Genomic DNA, 15,016 nt, shown 5'->3' with positions numbered 1-15,016 from the left:
CAGGTCGCAATTTAATGGGGTTTGGGGAACAGAAGACTAAAGAAAATTTTGGGATATCAGCACGTTTCTTTCTTTTTAAAAAATTGTAAAAAAAATAAATAAATAAAAAATAAAAAATTGTATAGTTTTAATGAGCTGGCTCTTCTCTTTTTTAATTGGAGGATAGTTGCTTTACAATACTGCGTTTGTTTCTTTTGTACAACAAGAGTCAGCTTTAAGTATACATTCATTCCCCTCCCTCTTGAGTCTCCCTCACATCACAGAGCACTGAGACAAACTCCCTTTGCTAACAGTAGCTTCCCACTAGCTACCTACTTCACACATAGTAGTGTATATATGGGGCTTCCCTAGTGGTTGAGCAGTAAAGAATCTGCCTGCAATGCAGGAGACAGCAGGTTCCATCCCTGGGTGGGGAAGATCCCCTGGAGGACATGGCAACAGACTCCAGTATCCTTGCCTAAAAAAATCCAATGGACAGAGGAGCCTGGTGGCCTACAGTTCATGGAGTCACAAACAGCCAGACATGACTCAAGTCACTGAGCACTAGCATGAATGTAGCCAATGCGACTCTCTCAATTTCCCCACCTTCTCCCCTCGCTGTGTCCACCAGTCCGTTCTTTATGCCTGTGTCTCTATTCCTGCCCTGAAAAATAGGTTCAACGGTACCTTTTTTTTTTTTTTTAAGATTCTATATGTGTGTGGGGGAGTTGTTTTTTGTTGTTCAGTTGCTCAGTTGTGTCCGACTCTTTGCAACCCCATGTACTGCAGCAGGCCAGACTTCCTGGTCCTTCACCATCTCCCGGAGTTTGCTCAAACTCATGTCCATTGAGTCCATGATACCATCCAACCATCTCATCCTCTGTCCCCTTCTCCTCCTGCCTTCACTCTTTCCCGGCATCAGCGTCTTTCCCAATGAGTCAACTCTTCGCATCAGGTGGCCAAAGCATTGGAGCTTCAGCTTCAGTACTTCCAACGAATATTCAGGGTTGATTTCCTTTAGGATTGGCTGGTGTGTGTGTTAATATACAATATTTGTTTTTCTCTTTCTGACTTACTTCACTCTGTATAACAGGCTTTGGGTCACTACAGCCGGACTCAAATTCCTTTCTGTTTATGGCATCGGCCTGTTTCTAGCGGCTTGGGGCGAGCTGATTTCCCAGTGAGCTCGCAGTAGGACTAGAAAAAGGAAACGAGGGTGGACCTGAGCGGCAGCGAGGAGGAGCGGACCCGCAGAGAGCGAGGGAGGAGCCGGCGAAGACGTAGCCGGGGCAGGCGGTCCCCACGTGGCCCCGACTTCCGCGCCCGCGCCGCGGGGGCGGGGGCGGCCTGGGGACCATGGCGGGCCTGGACGCGGGCGGGGCCGTCCCCGTGTGGCTGGCGGAGGAGGACTTGGTCTGCATCATCTGTCACGATCTGCTGGCCTGGCCCGCCACGCTGCCCTGCGGCCACACCTTCTGCCGCGACTGCCTGGTGGACCTGTGGGACGCGAGGCGCGGCCGGTTCTGCCCCACCTGCCGCGAGGGCGCCCCCGGGCCGCCGCAGCTACGGAAGAACACTATGCTGGAGGACCTGGCCGACAAGTACAGGCGGGCGGCGCGAGAGCTGGAGGCCCCGAGCCCGGACCCCGGCCCGGAGCCCGGTCCGGCACCTCGCCCAGCGCCCGTACCTGGGCGCCCCACGGCGCAGCCGCGGGTAGGGAGGCGGGACCGGCGGTTGCTCTCTGCCCTCCGCTCAACCGCGCCGCCTGCACCCCAGTACCCTCAGGGCGCTTCCTCTCTTCCTGTTTGTTTCTACTTTCACTTTAGTGTTCTCAGGCTGTACATAGAACCCGTTCTTTGGAAAATTCAGAGAAATATGAAGGAGCAGAAAAAAAAAATCCAAATCTGAAATCCTGTCAACTTACTATCTACCCTGTCCTATTTCCACTTATTTCCTCTCTTTCTGCAGCCTGTCTATCTCTCTGACGATTTTTCAGTTCAGTTCAGTTGCTCAGTCGATTTTTTTTTTCAGTCGATTTTTAATTGTGCTAAAATATGCTTACGTTATATAACATAAAATTTGCCATTTAACCATTTTTAAATGTACAGTTCGGTGGCATTCTATTTACATTGCTGTGCAATGATCAACACGACCGAGTTCCAAAACCTTTTCAACACCACAAACTAACTGTACCCGTGAAGCAGTGACTTCTCCCTTCGCTCCAGCCCCTGGTACCTTCTCATCTACTTTCTGTCTCTGTGACTTGTCCTCCTCTATATATTTCAATCAAGTGGAATCATGCAGTATTTGCCACTTTGTTTCTGGCCTTAGCTTCTTTCAGTTGCTATACCATTTTCAAGATTCATTTATGTTGTAGCATATATCTGAAATTCATTCCCTTTTTTTTGGTAACCATTCATTTGTTTATTTTTGGTTGCACTGGATCTTCATTGCTATGAAGATTGCTTCATTGCTCAGGCTTTCTAGTTGTGAGTGGGGGCTACTGTCTAGTTGCAGTGTGAAGGCTTCTCATTGTTTTGGCTTTTCTTGTTGCTGAGCACTGGCTCTCGGGCACACAGGCTTCAGTAGTTGCCGCTCTCAGGCTCTAGAGCACAGGCTCAGAAGTTGTTGGGCAGCAGCTTAATTGCTTTGAGGTAGGGGGAATCTTCCCAGACCAGGGATCGAACCCATGTCCCCTAAATTGGCAGGCGGATTTGTATCCACTGGGCCACCAGGGAATTGTGAACTTCATTCCCTTTTTTGTGGCTGAATAATAAATCCCTTTTTTGATTATACCACTTTTTTTTTTTTTAATCCATTCAAACACTGATGGACATTTGGATTGTTTCCACCTTTTGGTTCTCACAAGTAATATTGCCGTAAACATTGGTGTACAGATATCCGAGTTCCTATTTTCAGTTCTTTGAAGTAGGAGCAGAATTCTTGGCTCACATGACAATTCTGTGTTTAGCTAGCTGAGGAACAGCCAAACTGCATTCCACACAACAACAATATTTTGCATTCCCATTAACAAAGTAGAAGGGTTCCAGTTTTCGTCAACTTTTGCTCCAGGGACTTAGGTCAATTTGCTCCTAGTCTGTTAGCCACCGGGACTTAGGATATTGTCAGTTTACACCATGATCTTTTGCCCCAGACACCTGCAAGTTTGACTCCTCTTGCGATATTTCTGAGCAATGCCCATCACCTCTCTGGGCTGAGCTCCAAGTTAGGTGAAACAAAGATAAATGAGCACCCTGTGACATTCCCTCAGACAGCCCCAAGCCTGGTTAGAACAGACATATGCAATGGTTTGTGACTAAGATCTCTTCTGTGCCTTTGGGAATCAGGACCAGAGTGTCATGCTGGAGATTTTCAATCCTGTCACTGAGCCAGGAAGGGAAATGCGGCGAGTGCAGGTCAGAATGTCACAAAGCTTCCTACTGCCAGTCTGTGTTGTTTTTGATTCAGTGATTGCCAGAGTTCTGCCTCAAAAAGTTGGTTCTGAGTTTCTGCTTGTTCTGTGATGTTCCTGTGTGTGATGTGTTGGGGCAGGCTAGGGATTGATAGAGGGCCAGAAAGCTTGGAGCTATCTACTCCTCTTTTTTTTTTCAAAAATAATTAATAGACTTTACTTTTTCGAGCAGTTCTGGATTTATAGAAAATTGAGCAGATATTGCAGAAAGTTCCCTTATTCCCCTCACGGTTTTCCTTATTTATTACTCTCTTGCATTAGTTTGGTTCCTTTGTTACAATTTATGAACCAGTATTTAACGTTTTTATTTATTTCTTTGGCTGCACTGGGTCTTCATTGCTGCCCATGGGCTTTCTCTAGTTGTGTCGAGTGGGGGCTGCGCTCTAGTTTCAGTGCTTGGGCTTCTCATTGCTGTGGCTGCTCTTGTTGTGGATGGAGTAGGGGCTCTAGGGCACGGGCTCAGTGACTGCGCTGCACAGGCTTACTTGCCCCGTGGCATGTGGAATCTTCTGGACCAAGGGTCAATTCCCTGCACTGGCAGCCGGATTCTTAACCACTGGACCACCAGGGGAGTCCTGTGAACCGATATTGATACATTGTCATTTACTAAAATCCATAGTTGCAGTTCACTCCCTGTTGTACCAGTCTATGGATTTTGACAAATGCATGAAGTCAGGTATCTGCAGTTATAGCTATACTGCCTTGAAAACCCCCTGAGCCCCACCTTTCCGTATCCCCTCACCCCCCGCCAACCCCTGGCAGTGACTGATTTTTTTGCTATCTCTTTGGCTTTTCCAGAATGTCATACCATTGGAATCACACAGTATCTAGCTTTCTCAGACTAGTTTCTTTCACTAAACATAATTAAGGTTTGTGGCTTGACTGCTCATTTCTTTTTATTGCCAAATAATATTCCATTGCATACATGTCCCACAGTTTGTCTATTCACCTTCTAATGGACATATTGGCTGCTTCCTTTTTTTCCCCCCCTTATAATTAAAGCTGTTTTCTTCTTCTTGGTTATAAATACAGCATTGGAAGTTCCCTGGTGGTCTAGCGGTTAGGATTCAGCGCTTTCACTGCCGTGGCCTGGGTTCTATCCCTGGTCGGGGAACTGAGACCTTACAAGCCGAGTGGTGTGGCCACAGATGAATAAATACAGCATTATCCCTCAGGTCCTTAAAACTATTTGTTAGTATAGTGACTGAATATACTTTGCATTGGCTTTCAGATTATAATTGCCTATGGATGGTAGGATATTGGATGGTTTAAAATGTTTCTTCTTTCAATTCTCTGCATTTTCTAAATTCAGCATGATAAGTGTGCAGTTTTATGGATAGAAAAAACACCAACACTTATTTATAAAAGTTTTTAATTTGCTCAGGTGTCTAGATAAGGGCTCCACTCCAGAATTCCAGCTGCCAGAATGTTTAGGAGTGAGACCTGGACATACAAGAGCAAAGAATGTTACCAGTGGCCAGCCACCTTCCTCTGCAAATTAGTCTGCATATGACTTCTGAAACACATGCTATTTTGAGGGACATCAGTGCTTCTTAGAGATGAAAAATTAGTTCCAGTTTTTGAGGTTCCAGCATAATTTAAAAAGTGAAAGCTGTCCCCCCAAAGTTATTAAAAACTCTGGTTTATTTAGAGTAGAATGATGAAAATCTTGTATTTCTGTGGTTCTATGTAGGACCCCTTTGGGAGGTAATTCAGATTTCTCCAATGAGTTCTGGGCCCCGCCTGCCCCTGATGCCTCTCCAGGTCTTGAGGTTGTTGACAGAATGTGTTGGTGGCCAAACTTCCTCCCACTCTCAGCCAGGCAGCTGCACAGATGAAGCTCTGGAAGTGGAGTTGTTTAGCATTCTCATCTGAATGTTTCTTTAAATGTGAAGGATGCCAATAAACAAAAAAGAGCTTGCATCTGTACAGCAATCTAGAATCTCCACAATCCTTTCATAGTAGACGCTTTTCACTGTTAAAGGGAACGAGAGGTGGTCGCTTTAATTTTTGAAAGGAGTGGTGAAGACACAGGATGAGTCAGAGGTGAGAGTGGGCCTGAAGCCTGAGCCAAATGCCTTCCACGCAGCTTACCAGCTGCCACCTGCACCAAATCCCCAGGCTCCCACCCTGCTTCCTCTCTGACTTCCCCAGTTCAAAATGACCCGTCTTCCCTTCATGCCTCACTCCCACCCCCTACTCCCCCAGCCCCATCCGATGGATGAACTCTGCTTCCCTGTTATGGCCACTGAACAACCAGTAGGGGGACGTGGGCATGCGGAAGGTCCGAGGACTTTACCTCCTTTTCCTCTAGACACTTTTGTCACCTCCTTGACCGCTTCCTTTATCCAGTGTTTAGGGCTCCCTCTGTCTAGAGCTGGTTCCTGGGTCCAGCTTTATGTTCTGCTTTGCTCTTTTAAAGGTGAAGGCATCAAAGAGCATCACAGAAGTTGACCAGGAGCTGGCAAAGCTGGTGGAACGGCTTATAGATATTGTCAGGAACCTTCAGAGTCCGAGACACCGCCCAGAATCTGGACCAGATAAAGAAGTGAGCATTCTGGCTGTGGTAGGCCCATCTGGGAGAAGAAAGGATGTGCCTGGGGCTGGGGCTAGGGACAGCTCCCTGGGACCTCTGGGAAGCAACATGGATGTGTTTGCCCGTGAAGGATGCGCTAAATCCCAATCTTTCACCTTGCAAACACAGATAACTGGGAGTTTGGAATGTTTGAGGTGAGGTGTGAAAGCTTCAAGTAGGCTTCCATCCATCCTTATCACTCCACATAACCGGCTTACTCCCCGAAGATCACCAGTGACCTCTGTGCAAATCCTGCAGACCTTCTAGCTTTTATTCTCATTGGCCTTTCAGCCGCCTATGACATAGTTGACCACAACATCATTTTTTTTTAAATTCTGTATGATTTCTAAAAGCTACATTTCGTTTACCGATGTTACAAAATATTGGCTCTGTTCCCAGTGTTGTGCAACACGTCCTTGTAGCCTCTCTCACGCCCAGTAGTTTTTACCGCTCACTCCCATGGCCCCATGTTGCCTCTCTCACCTCTCTCCCCACTAATTTGTGTGTGTGTGTGTTTTTAATATTTATATATATTTAATATATGTGTATATCTTTACAAAACACTGTGTAATAACTGAATATATTTAAAAGAAAATTTTTTTTGAAAGCTGTTCTGCCATGACCATAGATAAAAGATCTTTTTCCCCCCTTTTTTCTTTTTTAAAAAATTTCATTATTGGAGCACAGTTGCTTTACACTGTTGTGTTAGTTTCTGCTGTACCACACAGTGACTCAGCTACACGAACACACACATCTCCCCCCTCTCTCTGGAGCCTCCCTCCCATCCCACTCCCGTCCCACCCCTCACGGTCATTAGCGAGCACCGAGCTGGGCTCCCTGTGCTGTATAGCAACTTCCCACCAGCTACTGCTGACCACAGATTTGTTTTCTGTTTATCAGTGAGTCCGCTGCTTTTCACAGCTTCATTCTTGGAGCTTTCTTTCCCCTGAGCTCTGAGATACGAGTCTTCCAGTCTTTCCCCATGTCTCTCTGGCTGCTCCTTTTCTGTCTGTTTGGCAGGTTTACTGTCCTCTGCTCAGCAGTGAAAAGCTGGGATTCCTTAAGGCTGAGTTGTAGGTCACTGTTTCTTTCCCTCAGATGGCCCTGTCCACACCTGTGGCTTTAATTACCCACCCTGTGCACAAACGTAGCTTCAGCCTGGACCCTCCTCTGATCTGGTGTCTTGCTTCTCATCTTTTCCTCTTGGCATCTCAGAGGCACATCACACTTAATCTGTCCTGAACTGTGTCTCCTCTGGGTACCCCATCTGAGCAGCTGACCCTGTAACCTTTCCAAGTTCCCAAGTCAGAAATCTGAGGATCATGTCACCCCCCTCCATCCCCTGGCTAAACATCTCTTGAACCTATTTACTATTCTGGAGCTCCTTAAAAACGTCTTTAATCCAATGCTATGACCATCTCTGATCTGGATTTCTACCAAAGCCTCCTAATCATCCATTCTGTTCCCACTATAGTGTCACACTTCTCATCACGGGGCCCATACCATGGAATGTTCTTTTTCCCTGTCATGTAGGTCATGCCTGCTCAGCCTTCAGACCTCGGCTAGATTATCACTTCCTTGAAGAAGCCTTCACTGATTTCCTTGAACAAGTCAAGTTGCCTTACTAGAAGCTCTCATGTATGTGATTCCATGTATCTTTCATTTGCAGCAGTTGTCACACTTGGGACTTGATAGTGATTGATACCATAGTTTATTAATGTCTTTCATTCCTCTTCCTAGCACTGGACTCTAAGCTCTAGGCGGGCAGAGACCTTGATGACTTTTGTCCTTTTGTTCACTCTTGTTTTCCCAGGCCTGGCACAGTTCTGGGGACAGAGTAAATGCTCAGTAAATACCCGGAGTATTTGAATGAGTGAATAAATGGGTCCTCAGGGACCCAGCGTGTTGGGGTAGAAAGTCTGAGAGTCTGACAGTCCTGACGTGGTTACTCACAAGTGTTAAGACCTTGGGCCAGTCATTTCATCTTTCTGAGTCTCAGGCTTCTATCTGTAAAACAAGAACAACAAATGATCTGTGGCCTGCTCCTCATTGGTTTAATGGGGAGGTTTTTTTTTTAATATCTTGTATGAAAATGTGCTTAAGCAATGTGAAAATGTGGGAAAATCAAATTAACTGTGGCAATTTAGTTAACTAACCCTAACCCTAATCCTGCAAATGGTGACCCACTCTAGTATTCTTTCCTAGAAAATTCCATGCACAGAGGAGGCTGACGGGCTACAGTCCATGGGGTTGGACGCGACTGAGCACATACACACACACAGCCCTAACCTTCTTTTGCAACGTGGGGGTAATAAACCTATCTTGGAAGGTTGTTAGGCAATTAGAGGTGAGCAGTGGAAAATACGCAAGAGGTAGTACCTACTCCTGTTATGATTGACCAAAAGAATGGGAAATGGATTTTCCTAAGTTGGGGGAAGGAGAGTCAAGTGGAGGTAGGAAAGTGGTGAGCAGATGAGAGACTGTGTTGAGGAAAAACAGGACCTGAAGGTAAAGAAAATCAAAGAGTATGTGTTGGAGGCCCCAGAGACTGGATGCAGGCAGCATGATTGTCTTGGCCCATGGAAAGAGTTATTATGATAAGACGATAACAGTCGGGGAAAGACTATTTCAGCCTCTGTGGCTTATCTTAGTGCCTATCTGTATTATTCATTTTGTAAAGCCCCTATAAGATGGGCCTAAAATTTTAAAACTTTTTGGGGGGTATGAGCTTAGAATTCTGTGTCTGTTGTACAGCATACTAGAAAATACATAGCAGTTTAAGAACCACAACCCATCCATAACCCCATCACCCAGAAATTGCTATTCTCTAATGTCATTGCCGTAATAATGTATTCCAGATTGTTTTCAAGGCATGTATTTTGAGGGCCTAATTATATTTTGAAAAACCTGTTGGGAGGTAAGTAGAAAATTATAGATGGTTGGCAGGACTGGAATATATTTGTTGCATTCCTTAAGAGGTTGTCTTTCTTTCTTCCTTCCTTCCCTCCCTCTTCCCCCTCCCTCTCTTTCATTCTGTTCTTATTCATCAATAGACTTTGTTGGAAGGGGTGGACGTTTCCTTGGCTTCTCCCAAACTGAGTTCCAGCCCACCTGAGCGAAAAATGAAAGCTATTCTCCATGACCTAGAAGAGATCCAAGAAAAATTACGAGACAACTTCACGCAGAAAGGGGCCCTTGAAGAACAAACACAGGGTGAGTTGATGTTATTTGGTAGAGGAGGTTGGATTATGGAAGCTGGGGCAGTGTTCCATGGCTTCGTTTTGGGGGAACAGGATCTCTGAGCCCAGCTGCGTGTTCCCTGGGATGTGAATGAGGACGGAGTGGGCTGAGCTATTTTTGTGGCTGAATGTGTTTTTGGACCTGACTGGAGGTGTGATGTAACACAGGCCCTTAATAGACAGAAACTCATTTTCTAAGACTTAGAAATCCAGAACCTAGACCTGATTTTGCTAGCTCACTGCACACCTGTGTTATTCTGCTTGAGGAGATTCAGAGATAGGTGGCTTTTTAATTTTTCACTAGTAAATGTCTTATTAATGAAGAATGCAACTCTGTACAATTCTTGATAAATTCTATTCAACTATAATCTCTGGCCAGTGTTAGCATGTTAAGTAGCAAAAATGTAGATTATAACAGAACTTTGCTGGTGGCGCAGTGGGTAAGAATCTGCCTGCCAGTGCAGGGGAACCTGGTTCAATCCCAGGTCGGGGAACTAAGATCCCACATGCTGAGAAGCAGCTAAGCCCGTGCAACACAAGTACTTAGCTGCTCTAGAGCCTGAGAACCACAACCACCGACACCCGCACGCCCTAGAACCCATGCTGTGCAACAAGGGAAGTCACCGCAATGAGAAGCCTGAGACCACAGTTAGAGAGCAGCCCCTGTTCACTGCAACTTCAGAAATAAAATAGTTTTTTAAACAATCCAACTTAGAAAATTCAAGTATGTCTTAGCAAGTACAATTTTTATTATCTTGGCTATTTTTGTTTTTTTTTAAAGCTTATTCCGCTGTAGGGGAAAGAGGAGTCTTTTTTTTGGGGGGTGGCGGCTTCAAGGCACATGGAGTCTTAGTTTCCCTAACCTGGGATAGAACTTGCAGCCCCTGCACTGGAAGCTCACAGTCTTAACCATGGGACTGCCAGTCGTTGTGAACCTCCAGGGAAGTCCCTATTTTGGCTGCTTTGATTTTGATTGTTTGGGCCAGTCCAGGGCAGCTTTAAAACACAAGATCTGAATATTTCCTGAACCATCATTCCCTGAAGTTCTCACAAGATTGTTTTTAAGACAATAGATTAGCTGTTCTTCAAGTCAGCACTTTAACGGCTGCTAAGCAATTTGGCTGCCTCCTCACAATGATTTCCTTTGACCCTATGTAAATCGACCATGAGCTGCCACGGAAATCACGCAGCCTAAACAGCACAGTGTTTCTCGAGGCATGGCCCAGGACTTTCTGTAACACTAGAAAGAATGCAGATAATCTCCAGTTTGTTAGTCTATTTTTTTTTCTAATGTGTTTTTTCTGATTTTGATGTCAATATTATGCTCACTTCATAGTATTAATTAAAAATCTTCTCACCCTTAAAAAATGAAAATTCAGAATCCAGGCCCCGTTGCCAAACTATTGAGCTAGCGTCTCTGGGACTAAGTACCAAGGATTTGTATTTTTACCAACTTTGCAGGGGATTTTAATGCATACTACCGTTTTGATAACCATTTTGGGCTTACCCAGTATGGGTGATTATTTGTAATACAAATTTAATTCTTGGGGAGTGCAGTTGCCCCTTGAGCCCATGAGGATTAGGGGCACCAAAAACTTAAAACTGCCCCAAAACTTAACTTCCAGTAGCCTACTGTTGACTGGAAGCCATACGACCGCATGAACGGTTGATTAACACACACTTCGTATGTTTTGTGTACTATACACTATATTCTTAGAGTAAAGCAGGTTAGAATAAAAGAAAATGTTATTAAGAAGAGCATAAGGAAGAGAAAATACATTTACAGTACTGTACTGTATCTATTACACCGTAAGTTTACATCAGCCAACTCTTAGGTTCGGTTTATGCTCCTGTCCCTTCAGGAAACAAATGGGGAAGATTTCACCTTCATAGTCCATATCCTAGCGTTTCCCTTACTTTCCCTTCTGCCACTTCCTGTGGTCATTGTAAGCACACAGCAGCTTTAAGGTAATAATAAAATTTAGTACAGTTTGGGGTTAGCTCAGTCACTTAGTCGTGTCCGGCTCTTTGCAACCCCATGAATTGTACCCCACTAGGTTCCTCTGTCCATGGGATTGTCCTGGCAAGAATACTGGAAGGGGTTGCCATTTCCTCCTCCAGGGGATCTTCCTAATCCAGGGATTGAAGCCTCATCTCCTGAGGCTCCTGCATTGGCAGGTCGATTCTTTACCACTGAGCCACCTGACAAGCCTTGGGATTAGCAGGTATAACTAGTATATACAGGATGGGTAAACAACAAGGCCCTACTGTAAAGCGCAGGGAATTATATTCAGTAGCCAGTGATGAATCATAATGGAAAAGAATATGAACAAGAATATATATATGCATACATGAATCACTTTGTTGTATAGTAGAAATTAACACAACACTAAATCAACTATACTTCAATAAAATGAAAACCAAACTTCAGTATATTGAGAGGAAATAGGTATCAGCAGTTGTGATGAATCTCATTTCAATTCATATTTCCCAGTTTAATAACGGTTTAAAGCATTGACCTAAAAAAAAAAAAAAGCATTGACCTGAGGTCATGGAGATTCTGGGGGTGAGGGTGCTGTGATCTCCTGGAACCATATTAATTAATTTATTTGATAAATATGCTTTAAATACTTCCTATGTACCTGGCAATGGGTAAATGCTTAGAATACAGAGATGAATAAAATCTCTGCCAGCAAGGAGCGTAGGACTCAGTGGGGGGCGGGGGGGGAAGGTCCACAGTAAGAACATGGGACTAGATATATGTAAGCTGGATGTACTCCCTGATCAAATGCTGACGATGAGAAAGACAAGCTGTGTGTGTTGATCATGATGTTTGGATATCTTCTATGTGCCTTTCTTTTTTTTTTGATGGGACTGTCTCCCTCTCCCAATGTTTTTGATTCCATAGTTGAACTCCCAGAAGTTCCATCTTCTTCCTCATGCCCACCACCTGACCAGAGCCGCCTTGCACCCAAGAAGGCGTCCTCGTTTGCTCGATGTAAGTATGTGATCTGCCTACAGTGTGGGTTTGACTTGGTGGAGCAAGGAGCTGTAAGAGCATGTTGTGTCCATCTCTCTACTGTTAGACCCCTTGGCTTGTTCCTCCACACCTGGCCCCTCCCTATGGGGAGCTGATGACAAAGGCAAAAGGGGTTGAAGACTCCCAAATTCCAGGCTGAGCCAGACCCCTGAGCTCTCAGAACACAGGCAACCTTTGGGCATCCATGCCGGAGCCATCAGTTACAGCCAACTGCCAATGCCCCAACCTGGCTAAACTACCATCACTGCCCAAGTCTGGAATAATCCTTGAGGGCACGGATCCTGGAGCCAACTGCTCCACTCACTAGCTGTCTGATCTTGGAGAAGTCATGTAACCTCTCAGAGCCTCAGTTCCCTCATCTGTAAGATGGAGATAGTAGTACTTACTTCCTTGTGGGATTGTCATCAGGGTAAGTGAGTAAAAACGTGTGTAAATATGAGTTTCAGTAGGAATGCTGTGTATTAGCAATTATTTACTCCTTTAGTGGAAAACAGTATGGAATATACAAAACGAATAAGACATGAGCCTTAATCAGGAAGCTTAGTGTAACCAGAGAGAGGTAAATAGCCGTGGTCATCAATCACTCTACTCTAGGTAGAAAATGGTAAGTATCACTAGCCATCAGGTAAAGCATTAGGGGAAGAGCAAGAGGTGACTTTTGTGGGGTGAGCTTCACAGACAGCTTCCTGAAAGAAGGCTCATGGGTAAGTAGAAATGAAGGTGGGAGAGGCGGGTATTGTTACTAGAACAGCATCAGGGATATGTATAACAAGGTTCCACTGAAAGTTGACGTTCCGACTGTAATGCTAGTATAAGTAAAACTGTATCACGTTCAAAGATACACAGCTGCTTTTTGCTATTTGAGGACCTCGTAGCATGAACCATCAGAGCTGACTGGTCATGTTCTGGTTTCTTCCCCCAGGGGCCATCAGTCCAACCTTTGAGCTTGGGAGCCTCTCCTGTAATCTCATGGTGTCCACGGATCTCCGGACAGTGACTGTGTCTACCTTCCCAAAGCTCAATTCCTGGAGCCCTGAGAGGTTTGCCTCCAGCCAGGCCTTGTGTTCCCAGGCCCTCTCTTCTGGGCAGCATTACTGGGAAGTGGACACTCAGCGCTGCAGCCACTGGGCAGTCGGGGTAGCTTCGCGGGGGATGAAGCGTGACCAGATCCTGGGGAGGACCACGGACTCCTGGTGTGTGGAGTGGAAAGGGACCAGCAGGCTCTCTGCGTGGTGCATGGTCAAGGAAACTGTCCTCGGCTCAGACAGACCTAGTGTGGTGGGCATCTGGCTGGACCTTGAGGAGGGAAAACTTGCCTTCTATTCCAAGGCAGATCAGGCGAAGCCTCTGTTTGAGTGCCCGATCTCTGTCTCTTTTCCTCTACACCCTGCCTTCTGGCTGTATGGCTTATGCCCTGGAAATTCTCTGACCATAAGGCAAATGAATGTGTAAACATTCCCCGGGTGTTAAACACATTGATTTCTGGGTCTCTCTGACTTTTAGCAGGGTGGCAACTTAAGAATCCCACTTTCAGCACTTCCCTGGTGGTCCAGATGGTTAGGAATCCACCTGCCAATGCAGGGGACATGGATTCAGTCCCTGCTTCCAAAAGATCCCACGTGCCACAGGGCAGCTAAGCCAGTGCGCCACATCTACTGAGCGCTGGAGCCGTGGAGTCCATGCCCGGCAACCAGAGAAGCCACCACAGGGAGAAGCCGGCACACCCCAAGGAAGAATAACGCCTGCTCACCCCAACCAGGGCCCTGCCCGGCCAAAAATAATTTTTAAAATTAAAGAAAGGAATTGCAAACAAATAAGGAATGAACTTTCAAAGTTGAGGAATGCAAAGTAACTGTTTAACTTGGCTAACTTGCATTGTTCAAACCCTGCGTGGTCCAAAGAAAGGACAGGCTCTTGAGTAGGAGATAATATCTAAGCCCTTGGAATATCCTGCCTGATAAGATTGTCTTTATTGGAGGCCCTTGGGCCACTCAGTATCAGCTCGATCTCTGGAGGAGCTGGAAACTAAGATCAGCCATATGAGCAGTGATTCTGCCTACAAAATAAAGTAACTCAGTCATGTCCGACTCTTTGCGACCCTGTGGACTGACTATAGCCTGCCAGGCTCCTCCACCCATTGGATTTTCCAGGCAAGAATGCTGGAGTGGGTTGCCATTTCCTTTTCCAGGGAATCTTCCCGACCCAGGGATTGAACCCAGGTCTCCCTCATTGCAGGCAGACTCTTGATCATCTGAGCCACCGGGGAATCTGCCTACCGTGGGCCAATCTAGGCTTTGGACACCGAGTCTTGGACGTGCTTCCCTCGTTGGCAGTATTCCATGTGTGTTGTCACACATCAGGCTGGGAGAATTAAGCAATGGCCCTATAATGAGAGGGCCTTTTTCCATTTCTGATTTTAACCTATGTCCTTTCATTGTAATAAACTGTAGTCACAAGTATAGCAGCTTTGCTGAATTCTGTGAGTCCTTCTAGTGAATCACTGACAATGAGATTGATTTTAGGGGTCCTCCTCCCCACCCACAGGGGGCATGCTGTCAAGCGCCGTGTAATACTATCAGGACACATTCAGTGGCTTCAAACAACGCACATTTACAATCTCAAGGCTTCTATGGGCCAGAGTCAGGGTACAGCTTAGCTGAGGCTTCTGTTCTGGAGTCTTGAAAGCTGCAGTCAGAGTGTGAACTGGGGCT

General features: G+C 45.7%; 1 protein-coding gene across 1 annotated transcript; it reads left to right on the top strand.

The window, feature by feature from the left end:
* The first annotated feature begins 1,289 nt into the window (after nucleotides 1-1,289).
* On the top strand, nucleotides 1,290-14,769 carry RNF135 (ring finger protein 135). The gene is made up of 5 exons (XM_070478719.1): nucleotides 1,290-1,692; nucleotides 5,874-5,999; nucleotides 9,080-9,239; nucleotides 12,174-12,263; nucleotides 13,228-14,769. Exons 1-5 carry the CDS (start codon nucleotides 1,336-1,338, stop codon nucleotides 13,755-13,757), a joined length of 1,263 nt encoding a protein of 420 aa, XP_070334820.1. The 5' UTR covers nucleotides 1,290-1,335; the 3' UTR covers nucleotides 13,758-14,769.
* Nucleotides 14,770-15,016: the final 247 nt, after the last annotated feature.

This window comes from Odocoileus virginianus, chromosome 17 (assembly GCF_023699985.2).
Source record: "Odocoileus virginianus isolate 20LAN1187 ecotype Illinois chromosome 17, Ovbor_1.2, whole genome shotgun sequence".
Taxonomy (NCBI): domain Eukaryota; kingdom Metazoa; phylum Chordata; class Mammalia; order Artiodactyla; family Cervidae; genus Odocoileus; species Odocoileus virginianus.
Note: the sequence above shows the minus strand (reverse complement) of the source record. Positions and strands in the feature narration are given on the sequence as shown.